The sequence below is a fragment of the Somniosus microcephalus genome, chromosome 17, assembly GCF_052327205.1.
Source record: "Somniosus microcephalus isolate GS21.2 chromosome 17, FLI_Smic_1.0, whole genome shotgun sequence".
NCBI lineage: Eukaryota > Metazoa > Chordata > Chondrichthyes > Squaliformes > Somniosidae > Somniosus > Somniosus microcephalus.
The window spans coordinates 69,923,617-69,936,586 of record NC_141003.1 but is presented as its reverse complement, the minus strand read 5'-3'; the positions used below and the strand labels follow the sequence as shown (position 1 = coordinate 69,936,586).

General features: G+C 47.6%; 1 protein-coding gene across 8 annotated transcripts in view; it reads right to left on the bottom strand.

Moving 5' to 3' along the window:
* Positions 1–12,970, bottom strand: part of strip2 (striatin interacting protein 2) — a 75,150-nt gene that overhangs the window by 23,082 nt on the left and 39,098 nt on the right. For 7 of the 8 annotated variants that reach the window (XM_086010623.1, XM_086010624.1, XM_086010626.1 and 4 more), the window contains 5 exons: positions 11,334–11,434; positions 9,603–9,669; positions 5,018–5,122; positions 4,264–4,468; positions 2,779–3,116 (listed from right to left, as the gene is read on the bottom strand). In XM_086010623.1, the coding sequence (XP_085866749.1) occupies positions 2,860–3,116; positions 4,264–4,468; positions 5,018–5,122; positions 9,603–9,669; positions 11,334–11,434 (735 nt within the window). In that variant the 3' untranslated portion in view covers positions 2,779–2,859. Of the gene's footprint in view, positions 1–2,778; positions 3,117–4,263; positions 4,469–5,017; positions 5,123–9,602; positions 9,670–11,333; positions 11,435–12,970 lie in introns of those variants that run through there. The other variant, XM_086010627.1, reaches the window with a different exon arrangement.

Below are 12,970 nucleotides of genomic sequence, written 5' to 3'. Positions count from 1 at the left end.
GTTGATTGAGGGATAAATATTGGCCAGGACACTGGGGATAACTTCCCTGCTCTTCTTCCAATTAGTGCCATGGGATCTTTTACGTCCACCTGAGAGCGCAGACGGGGCCTCGGTTTAACATCTCATCCAAAAGACGTCACCTCCGACAGTGCAGCACTCCCTCACCACTGCACTGGAGTGTCAGCCTAGCTTTGTGCTCAAGTCCCTGGAGTGGGATTTGAATCCACAACCTTCTAGACTCAGAGGCGAAGGTGCTACCAACTGAGCCACAGCTGACACTTAGATTGCAAATAGTTGAGGCCCAAGGACTGATCCTTGCGGTGCCCTACTAGTTACAGCCTGCCAACCCGAAAATGACCCGTTTATTCCTACTCTGTTCTCTATCTGTTAACCAATCCTCAACCCATGCTAATATATTACCTCCAATCCCATGAGCTCTAATTTTGTGTAATAACCTCTCGTGTGGTACTTTAATCGAATGCTTTTTGAAAATCCCAATACACCACATCCATTGGTTCCCCCTTATCTACCCTGCTAGTTACAACCTGAAACAACTAAAAGGGAGAAAGAAATAGAAAATTCTGCTGATAGAGAAGCATAAACACCAGCAAAGACCAGTTGGGTCAAATGGCCTGTTACTGTGCTAAAAATTCTGTGTAATGTAACTGCACAGATTATTCCTTTCATAACATTAAGGATTATGGAGTAGTGCAGTAGACTGTACACAGCTCATTACAAAATCATTTATTTAAAAGCTATCTTCCCCACCTCCCCAAATCAACACACTTCTAATGTCTGACTCCAGTACTTCCACCTGGTAGATTAGTCCAAAAATAAATCCAAGGTAAACTTTTATAAAATCACTGGTTAGGCCCCAAGCTGGAGTATTGCAGCCAATTCTGGGCACCATACTATAGGAAGGATGTCAAGGCCTAGGAGGTGTTCCAGAGGAGATTTACTAGAATGGTAGCAGGGATGAAGATCTTCAGTTATGTGGAGAAACTAGATAAACTGGGATTGTTCTCCTTAGAGCAGAGAAGGTCAAGGGGAGATTTAATAGAGGCACTCAAAATCATGAAAGGATTTGATCATAGAGTAAATAAGGAGAAACTGTTTCCACTGGCAGGAGGTAACCAGAGGATACAGATTGAAGATAATCAGCAAAAAAAGTCAGTGAAAAGATTTTTTAAATGTTATTTTTAAATTTTTTTTAAATGCGAGTTGTGATCTGGAATGCACTGCCTGAGGGGGTCGTGGGAGCAGATTGAATAGCAACTTAAAAAAGGGAATTGGATAAATACTTGAAAAGGAAAAGTTTACAGGGCTATTAGGAAAGAGTAAGGGAGTGGGATGAATTGGAGAGCTCTTTCAAAGACCCGGCACAGGCAAGATGGGCCAAATGGCCTCCTTCTGTGCTGTATGATGCTATGATGTTGATCAATCATTGGGTTGCATATAGAGACACCACTATTCCCGGCCAGAATGGAGATGATTGAGTAATTCCCCCATCAATTACGCCTGGAGACCGCACTGCCGTAAGTGACTGGGATTAATTTTACGCACAGCATTTGTATTATGTAACTATCCTCCACTCACTGCATTTTGCTGGAGAAATCACCCTGCTTTTAAAAAATCGGGAGAAATTGCTGCAGTTTCAGTCATGAGTTTTGTTTCCTCTAGTTCATAGACTCTTTTAAATAAACTGTAGACTGTTTGCTGTAGTGCGCTGTTCAAACAGACTCGGTTTGCTGAGTAAATACATTTTGTTTGCTGTGAAATAGACTGCTTGCCATAAGTCCCTGCCCTGCCTCCAACTCATTGGCCGACACAGTGGTAGCGCTCTCGCATCCGAGTCAGAAGATTGTGGGGTCAAGTCCCAGTCCAGACTGATACTCCCAGGATAGTACTGAGGGAGTGCTGCACTGTCAGAGGTGCTGTTTTTTCAGACATTAAACCGAGGCCTCGACTGCCCCCTTAGGTGGCCAGTTGGCACAGATCCACCTTCGTCGCCAAACCTGATAATTGTGCTGCAGACGCCAGACGTGAGCAACACCACTGGTGATCAGCCTGGCCCACAACTTGCTGCACACTTTAAATGTGTCAGCAGCACTCAAAAATGTGTCATGTTTTCACAGGAGGCCATCAACACGGTTCGACTAAGGTTCCCACGCAATAATTAAAAACACTTTAGTGCTGTACACTTCAGCGATTCTCTCAAACAGTCACCGTATCCTCAGAGTCATTGTGACCAACACTGGCAGGTGGGTTAGCAACAGTTTTAATATAAGCAGGAGCGCGTCCCTCGATAAGACAAGAGCGCATAACTTTGCAGAAAAATCCTCCCCTCGGAGTTGTTACTGCTCCATCACATTCAGTGTGTGTTAGGTACAGTAGGGCACAAAGTGAACCCAGCCCCCTCCCCTGCTGCCAAGCCAAGTGTATACACTGCATTACTCAAGTCTGCAACAGTAGACACCTGGGGCACCAAGCTCACTAATGCTCAAGGACACAGTCTCACGCCCAGCTCCGCTCAGTTCCTGATTCCCCTCCCATCCACTCGACACAACGGAAGGTGGAGAGGAGGGTCCCCTCTAGATGACCTTGCCTCCTGGTCCAGTTGGCTGTAAGTGACGGACTAGAGCACGAGATGTGGGTGCACACACTCAGTCGGGCCAGGCCGCTGGAGGGGGAGCATGGAAATAAAGGGGGGGGGAAAAAAATAAAATAAACACACAACCGCCAGGAAATAAAGTTAAAAATCAAACACGGAGTCAAGTGTTGAGATGGCATTTTCATTAAGAGAAGTCTTTGGAAGACAGGCCATTATAGAAGCACTGCTTGAGAGGTGAGCTGTCCTCATTAAGCCAGGGGCTGGAGAAGATCCTCCCAGCGGATGGGCTGGGCAAAAACCTCCCTCTCCAACCAGAGCTCGTAGCTGTAGTGGAAATCCTCAGGCAGCGGGAGGCGATGGCCCAAGACACTCTGGAGGCAGTTGTCCACCGGGGCAAACTCCAGGTCACTGCGGTATAGGCCGTAGCGCCGGCTGTTGAACGTCTCGATGTTGACTCTCAGCGCACACTCCTCTGCCTGGAAGTCCCAGGGTCGAGCATCAATATCTGTAGGAAGGTGGACACAGACGTCAGAACCCACTGGGTTTTGAAACTACTCAGGATCCCAGTTTTACAAGGATGATGCCAGAACTGAGAAGTTTATAACTATTCAGGAAAGACTGAACAGGCTGGGGCTCTTTTCTCTAGAAACGAGAAGACTGAGGGGGTGACCTGATCGAGGTCTTTAAAAGGGTTTGATAGGATAGGCGTAGAGAAGATGTTTCCACCTGTGAGGGATTTCAAACTAGGGGCCATAAATGCAAGATAGTCACTAATAAATCCAATAGGGAATTCAGGAGAAACTTCTTCACCCAGAGAGTGGTTAGAATGTGGAACTCACTACCACGGGGAGTGACTGAGACGAAAAGCACAGATGCATTTAAGGGGAAGGTAGATAAGTACGCGAGGGAGAAATGAATAGATGGACATGCTGATAGAGTGAGATGAAGCTTGTGTGGAGCATAGACCAGATCGGTCGAATGGCCTGTTTCAGTGCTGTACATTCTAAGTGACAAAAGTGGAGACAGACCATGGTCCTTGGGGGGTGGGGTGCGATTATACAAGGTCACCAGGGGAGCAATTCTTTTTCTCTCCCATATTCTGATCTCAGGCAGGCTGATTGCACAAGTGACACGTACAGGCAAGGGAGTAAATATAAGACGATTTCTCCACCCTTGGCTTGGCCGTCAGCTGTGGTTCAGTGGGTAGCACTCACACCTCGGAGTCAGAAGGTCGTGGGTTCAAGTCCCACTCCAGAGACTTGAGCACGTAATCTAAACTGACTCTCCCAGTGAAGGAGTCCTGCACTGCCAAAAGGTGTCGTCTTATGGATAAGACGTTAAACCGAGGTCCCGTTTGCACTCTCAAATGGACAGTAAAGATCCCACAACTTCTATTGGAAGAGCAGGGGAGTTCTCCCCGGTGTCCTGGCCAATATTTATCCCTCAACCAACATTACTAAAAACAGATGATCTGGTCAATGCAGTTTGTGGGAGCTTGCTGTGCACAAATTGACTGTCGCGTTTCCAAGATTCCAACAGCAAGTGCCCTGCCTGGAACCCCAATGTCCTGCACCGCTACTGGTCCAGTGCACTGTGTGCAATGCCAAACCAGGCTAACCGTCCAGGTGCGGGGCTGGCTTTCTTTTCCATACCATTGCCGTATGCCCAGTCATCATTGAGGCGGTGTCGCACTTTGTGGTAGATGGCGGACATGGTCTTCATGTTGCTCTTTCTCCACTGGCGGCCCAGGTACTTGGTCTGGATTTTCAGCAATTTGAGCGCATACAGCTGCATCATCGCTTGCTTTGCCCTCAGGACCCGCTTTAAAATCGGCGCAGACTTGAAAACCACAAGCATCTAGAGACAAACCGGAAGACAGGCATAATCAAGGGGCGAGTCAATGAACATTTGCTACTCAAACATCAACAGGTTCATTATTGTCCATAAGCACAGACTTTGATAAAGGACATATTTGAGTCTCGTGCGAAGGTATTTTCTCATTTACGGTCCCCTGGGCTTCCCTGCACTAGCCCAGCAGCTGAGCTACTTCCAGGGTTAAAGGGAACAAACAGCCAACACCTGCGTGACAGTGAGCGCGAAATTAGGCAGGTTTGCGGTGGCACGGGTGGTTTATTTTCCGCAAGTCACTGGTCTACCAAGTGGGCCGTCTACATTCATTTCAGCGATTTTCTGAAGAGGGAATAAAGGCAGGGTTCTCTGACCCAGCATTCCTCTATGGCATGGGGCGAGGTGAGGAGGCAAGGGGGGGCGAGGCAGGGTGCTCGGCTATGACACATCGTTTAAGCTCGAGTTTAGTGTAGATGTGCCGTTAGTTGCTGGAGTCCTAAATGATGCTTGTGATGTAACCAATAAACCCACAAAAAAAATATCAAGCTTTAGTCTCACCATGGTGCGGGAGTGTTTCCATTTGGTGAGCTTATTTAGGATCCGCAGCAGGTTGATGCACGAGAAGAGGTTCCTCCAGCAGAACTGATTGTTGTCACCGGCTTCCTAGAGGCAGAACAAACAACAACTTGCATTTATAACATAGTAAAACCTCCTCATTGAAACTTATAAAATTCTAACAGGACTAGACAGAGGAAGGATGTTCCTGATGGTGGGAGAGTCCAGAACCAGGGGTCACAGTCCAAGGATAAGGGGTAAGCCATTTAGGACTGAGATGAGGAGGAATTTCTTCACCCAGAGAGTGGTGAACCTGTGGAATTCTCTACCACAGAAGGCAGTAGAGGCCAATTCATTAAATATATTCAAGAAGGAGTTAGATAGATTTCTTAAGGCTAAAGGGATCAAGGGATATGGGGAGAAAGCAGGGACAGGGTGACATGATTCAGTCAGTCATTCATGAAAGAAAGACTTATGAAATAATACTGAGCGGCCTACGGGGTGGCGCTGTCCAGGGAGAGTATAAATACTCGGGCACGGACCCAGCTTGTGCAGGACATTCTTAACAGGAACTAGTGAAGGACACAACTAGACCTCCATGTTGTAAAACAGTTGATTAAAGCTTTGTTTAACGCTTAGACCAAGTGCCTACTAGTTTTCTTACGTCACAGGGTACTGAATTTGGATGATCAGCCATGATCTCATTAAATGGCAGAACAGGCTCGAGGGGCCGAATGGCCTACTCCTGCTCCTATCTTCTATGTTTCTATGTTTCACTGGAACGTGATCAGGCAAGAATTGACAGACAAAAGGAGGAGATACTAGGGCAGGTGATTAAAAGCGTGGTAGGTTTTAAAAGGAGTGTCATAAAGTAGGAGAGGCGGAGAGGTTTAGGGAGGGAATTCCAGAGCTTAGGGTTGATGGCAATGAAAGTGGGGGAGGCACAAGAGGCCAGAATTGGAGGAGTGCAGTGATCTCGGAGGGTTGTAGGAGGTAATAGGCCGTCCTCGGCCTTTTACACGGTTCCAACGAAGCTCAACGCAAGATCGAGGAACAGCACCTCATCTTTCGATTAGGCACTTTTCAGCCTTCTGGACTCAACACCGAGTTCAATTTCAGATCATACATAACCTCTGCCCCCATTTTTTCCCCTCTCTTTTCACATGGCAGCTGTTGATGATTCTGCCATTCCCATTTACACCTCATCGAGAGTCATCTTTTGTTTCTTAACTTGTCCCATTACCATCTCCTTTTGCCTTAGACCATCATCCCTTTTGTCTTTTAATCTCTTCCAGCCTTCTATCCTATCATAGACCTTCCCTTTGTACTTTCCTCCCCTCACCCCTTTCCCTGCCCCGCACTTGCTTAAAACCTGTTACTTCTCCAACTTTTTCCAGTTCTGACGAAAGGTCATCGACCTGAAACGTTAACTGTTTCCCTCTCCACAGATGCTGCCTGACCTGCTGAGTGTTTCCAGCATTTTCTGTTGTTGTAGGAGGTTATAGAGCTAGGGAGGGGCGAGGCCATGGTGGGATTTGAACATGCGGATGAAAATGTTAAATTCAAGGCGTTGCCGGACCGGGAGCCAATATAGGTCAGCAAGCACAGGAGTTTGACAAGGTGCCACACAAAAGATTACTGCACAAGATAAAAAAATCACAGGATTGGGGGTGATATACTGGCATGGGTGGAAGATTGGCTATCTAACAGAAAACAGAGAGTTGGGATAAATGGTTCATTCTCGGGTTGGCAATCAGTAACTAGTGGTGTTCCGCAGGAGTCAGTGCTGGGACCCCAACTCTTTACAATCTATATTAACGATTTGGAGGAGGGGACTAAGTGCAACATATCCAAGTTTGCCGACGATACAAAGATGGGAGGGAAAGCAGTGAGTGAGGAGGACATAAAAAACCTGCAAAAGGGCATAGACAGGCTAAGTGAGTGGGCAGAAATTTGGCAGATGGAATATAATGTTGGAAAGTGTGAGGTTATGCACTTTGGCAGAAAAAAATCAAAGAGCAAGTTATTATCTAAATGGAGAGAAACTGCAAAGTGCTACAGTACAAAGGGATCTGGGGTCCTGGTGCATGAAACACAGAAGGTTAGTATGCAGGTACAGCAGGTGATCAGGAAGGCCAATGGAATCGTGGCTTTTATTGCAAGGGGGATGGAGTATAAAAGCAGGGAAGTCTTGCTTCAGTTATACAGGGTACTGGTGAGGCCACACCTGGAATACTGCGTACAGTTTTGGTTTCCATATTTAAGAAAAGATATACTTGCTCTCGAGGCAGTTCAGAGAAGGTTCACTCGTTGATTCCGGAGATGAGGGGGTTGACTTATGAGGAAAGGTTGAGTAGATTGGGCCTCTACTCATTGGAATTCAGAAGAATGAGAGGCGATCTTATCGAAACATATAAGATTGTGAGGGGGCTTGATCGGGTGGATGTTTCCACTGATGGGTGAGACTAGAACTAGGGGGCATAATCTTAGAATAAGGGGCTGGCCTTTCAAAACTGAGATGAGGAGAAACTTCTTCACTCAGAGGGTAGTAAATCTATGGAATTTGCTACCTCAGAGATCTATGGAAGCTGCGACATTAAATAAATTTAAAACGGAGATAGACAGTTTCCTAGCTGATAAGGGAATTAGGGGTTACGGGGAGCGGGCAGGGAAGTGGACACGAGTCTAGGTTCGGATCAGCCATGATCCTATTGAATGGCGGAGCAGGCCCGAGGGGCCGTATGGCCTACTCCTGCTCCTACTTCTTATGTTGGATGAACGGGACTTGGTGAGAGTTAGAATACGGGCACACCACAATGTCTCATTCCTCCCCACACAGGACATGTCCGAGAATCCCTGAACGCTGTTTCTATGGGGGTTTTTTTTGGTGTAGAAGGGAACATTTCTTACTTCCTCCCCCTCCCCCCAACATCTAATAACAGGATCGAGCACTGCTGTACAGATTAAACACGGAGTAAAGCTCCTCTTTTCTGATCCAACCATGGATCTCAATCCCACCCTAATACATGACATTCACCGAACATCACTCACTCTTCTGGCCTCTCTGGGAAATCCGCCATTTACTGCTGTATTTCAGTTATCCTCAAGTTGTGGACTCGTGCCCACTAGGAACTGACTCAAATTCATTTCCACTCAGCACCATCCCACATATCGAGGGAGGAGATGGTCACCGAGAGCCTGGGTTGAGTTGGGTTGGAATGCAGACCCCAGAGGAACGACTAAACCAATGGGCCCTCCAGCTCCCTCCACTGAGTGACTTTCCTGGTTACCCCCGACTGCTCTCTTCTACTTCTCCAAGATGTCTGTGCCACAAAGCAAACAAGATAAATAACCACTAGACACGTCTCTGCTGGGGCTCATTCAGGGAGGAGAACTCCCTGCTCGTCCTCAAATTGCGCCACTGGATCTTTTACATCCGCCCGATGAGGCAAACTGCTCAACTGAACGCCTGCAACAATGCAGCACTCCTTCAGCACTGCACTGTGGGGAAGTGGGGCTTGAACCCGTGACCTTCCGACTCAGAGGAGAGACTGCTACCAACTGAGCCAAGCTGATTATGGTACAATGATTAATGCTGGAACTTTGCGTGCTGATTAATTCTGCTGTGCCTTTTTGTTAAATAGTTTCTCTTCCCATCCTGAAGGCGCTGGACTCCAGATCTACGGGCACTGGCAGCCCCCTGAGTTTCACACAAAGGAGCCCATCCTATCCTCACTCAGTGTCTGCTGTGGCTCAGTGGGTAGCACTCTAGCATCTGAGTCAGAAGGTTGTGGATTCAAGTCCCACTCCAGAGACTAAATCCAAGCTGATACTCCAGTGCTGTACTGTCAAAGGTGCCGTACTCTCGGAGGTGCCGTCTTTCAGATGAGACGTTAAACCGAGGCCCTGTCTGCTCTCTCTGATGGATGTAAAAGATCCCATGGCACGAGCAGGGGAGTTTTCCCCGGTGCCCTGGCCAATATTTATTCCTCAATCAACATCACTAAAACAGACTATCTGGTCGTTATGGCATTGCGGTTTGTGGGAGCTTGCTGTGCGCAAATTGGCTGCCGCATTTCCCACATTACAACAATGGCTACATTTCAAAAGTACTTCATTGGCTGTAAAGCACTTTGGGATGTCCTGAGGTCGTGAAAGGTGCTGGAGAAATGCAAGTTTACTTTTCCTTTAGTGGCAATTTGAATGTGGTGTCAGGCCATTTTGTGAGTTTAAGAAAACAACTGTAATTTTATACTATTGGTTAATAATCAGCGAGTGGCTATTTTGGGTTTTGTGCAGCAATGTGAAAACTTCAAAAAGTACTTCATTGGCTGTAAAGTGCTTTGGGATGACCGGTGGTCATGAAAAGCCCCATTTAAATGCAAGTCAGTCTTTCTTTTCCATAAACCCACCCTTCGCAGCAGGAATCAGGAGTGGCTAAATGATCCCTTCCCAGCCCAGGAGTGGGAAGCTAATCAGTAGTACTCCAGCATCCCAGGTCAGGCAAGGGATGGACCTGGGACCTTGTTGCTCCGTTATGGTGCAGTTTAACAGGACAGATGCTGGTTTCTACGTTCTCTGTACTTACCAGAGCCTCTGTGGTGAGTTCCGGCAGCTCGTGGATCACACAGTGAGGGTAATCCAGGATGCTGATACTGCACACAGGGAAACAGAACAGACACAATTACAGCCAAGTCCTCGGAGCAAGCTGCTCGACCGCTCATTAAATAACCCCGGTGATCTCACACACCGTTCACACCCAGTACAATCGGCAGTGCAAGTGAGAAACCAAGAGCACTAAATGTCTGAAACAGAAACTGCAATAATTCTCACTGCACAGGAGTCTTGGGGTAAACCACTGCCGTGGAGCAGACACACAGGAGAACGTGCGGCCGGTCTGGGTAATACTGCACGGCCTTTTGCAAGACTGCTGTGTGCGGAACTGGTCCGAGGGTTGGTCTTCCCTCCTCTCCCCTCCCTATCCTCAGATATTCCAATTATGTACAAGGTCAATGTCCAGTGCTTCCTCCAATACTATTCTGTTCTTCCTTCAAATAACACAATCATACAGCACAGAAGGAGCCATTCGGCCCATCGTGTGTGCCGGCTCTCTGAAAGAGCTACCCAATTAGGCCCACTCCCCTGCTCTTTCCTCATAGGCAAGCATATTTTTTTCTTTTTAAGTATCTATCCAATTCCCTTTTGAAAGTTATTATTGAATTTGCTTCCTCCACCCTTTCAGGCAGTGCATTCCAGATCATAACATCTCGTTGCGTAAACATTTTCTCCTCACCTCACCTTTTGCCAAATACCTTAAATCTGTGTCCTCTGCTTACCGACCCTTCTGCCAGTGGAAACAGTTTTTCCTTATTTATTCTATCAAAACCCTTCAGAATTTTGAACACCTCTATTAAATCTTCCCTTAACCTTCTCTGCTCTAAGGAGAACAATCCCAGCTTCTCCAGTCCTCCACATAACTGAAGTCCCTCATCCCTGGTACCATTCTAGTAAATCTCTCCTGCACCCTCTCCAGGACCTTGACGTCCTTTCTAAAGTGTGGTGCCCAGCACTGAACACAATACTCCAGCGGAGGTCTAAACAGTGTTTCATAAAGGTTTAGCATAACTTCCTCGCTTTGGTGTTTTGTGCCTCTATTTATAAAGCTAAGGATCCCACAGGCTTTTAAAAAAAAACAGCATTAGCTTTAAAAGTGTTGGCTTAAAAATACTGTCCTAATCAGTGAGTGTTTGATCCTCACAGGTCAGGGAGGTCCCAGATTTAATCTTCAATCTGCGCTGAGTTACCTATCCTCAGTCAGGGAGCTACAATGGGCCTTGCCAGCCTAAGCCAGGGAGGGAGGAAAACCCGACCACCATTCCAGCTCCTGATCCCTATCCAGCGAGTGTTATTCCTGCTAGACTGTGCAAGTTGGTCAAGGATAGGTGTAGGCTTGGTTGTGATGACTCCCCATCACAAGGAGGTTAGCTTTGTCAGCACGGATTTCCCTCCCCCTCTGAAGGTGCCAATGTCCGTTCCACAGACACCTACCACTCTCTGGCATCCCACCAAAGGCACCACCATCCCTCGGGGGAGAAGACTCTGTGCAATGAGCTCCAGAGGGCCATTCGACCGTGGGATGCATCACAGCCGAGCCCTCTTTTCCCCCCCGCCCACCATCATTCCACAATGCCCTCACACATGGACTTTCCACCAGGGGTCGCTGGATAGTAACCCAGAGGGGCACTGTTACTTGAAGATGCCCTGTCCACAGGCTGGGTTTGCAGTCACACAGTGTGATTTCAGAGTTCACCCTTCTTACCTGTTCTTGGCGGTGATGTAAGACATGATGTTCTGATTGAAGAACTTCAGAATGAGCGGGATACAGTTGGCGAATACCAAGTGCTGGGAAACATATTCAAACTAGAAGAAAGGCAAAGAAGGGTAAGAAGGGATCATCTCCTCACTTCACCGGTCCTTACCCACGTCAAACTTTAAAACCTCCATCCCATTCCAGAATCACTGGAGCCTTTCTCCGCTTTGCCAGGTTCCCCAAGCTTCTCTCGCCCGCTCTGCTATTCTGCTGTAGCCATTTACACCTCCTCTGGACCCGTCTTTTGTTTCATTACTTGTCCCCTTTCGTCATTTAATCACTCCTGCTCTTCAGCCTATCACAGACCTTCCTCTGTTATTTCCTTTCCCCCCCCTTCTCCACACCACCCCCCCCCCCCCCAACCATGCCTTTTCCCTGGCTCTGCACTAGCTTAAAAAATGGTTAAATCTCAAACATCTTCCAGTGCTGATGATGAGTCATCGACCAAAAACGTTTTGCTCTCTCCAGATGCTGCCTGACCTGCTGAGCACGTTCCAGCATTTTTTGTTTTGGTTTGAAATTTTAAAGACTAGGGAAGAGGATTGATAAATTAGTCACGCGGCAAATACCAGGAGCTTGTTATTTTTCAGAAGGGGAGCAGGGGGTGGGGGGGGGGGGGGGGGGGGGCGGGGGCAGGTAAAGTCGTGCACGGTTCCCATTCACCAGGGAAAAATCTCCAGCTGCGTGGAAATGTCTGGAAAGGATGTCACTCCGAAGACTCGTGGTGCTCTTCGGAGAATACATGAGGTTGAGGAGCGACAGGAGTTTCGACCTCGTCAGAATACCTGTGAGCAGGTAACTAGTGGCGGAGGATGTGAGAAAGCAGTGGGGTCAAGAACCAGGACCTGATCGTGGAGCCCGTGGATCAACCACCTGCCCTCATGTAAAATACAGGTCACTGCGATCAGTATTGGAACTTTGTACGGGCGCTGCATAAATGGAAGGTGAGGGACTATGTTCACGCTAAGGTGCGCACGGCCGCGCAGTAATCTAAAAGGTTCTGCGTAGGCCGCTCACCGGCTGTTACATTATAAATACCGCACCTGCTCGGACATTTAAAGGGACCGCACATTAAAAGAAACAGGTCACGCAGAACAAAGCACAGCTTACAGGGAACATTGGTGCGCGATAGCTGACTGTGCGACTGTGGAGGGGCTATCCAAACCACACAGCATCTCGAGCACCAATGCTCACCAAGGCCCTTCCCTGGCTGAATAGCTACTGACTCCACATCACCTGACGGCGTAGAGGGGACGGCCAGCTCGACATTTAATGTTGTTTTTCAGGCTGCCATATGAAGGAAGAGACCCGGGAGTGAGTTACAGACTGGAATCTAATCCAGGGGTTTGGAGGGTTTATATATAGAACAACAGGTACCCAGGAGTGAGTTACAGGCTGGAATCTAATTGAGTGGTTTGGAGGGTTTAAGATGTTGAACAGACATTTGGAGTGAGTCACAGTTAATGGGACAGTTTTTATCCCAGTGACTGATTATGCTCTAGTTGTTTTATTGTGTGAGCTTGGAACAGGATTGATTTTCCAGGCTGAGTACTTTGGTTCTCTTATGGGACACAGCAGCACACACA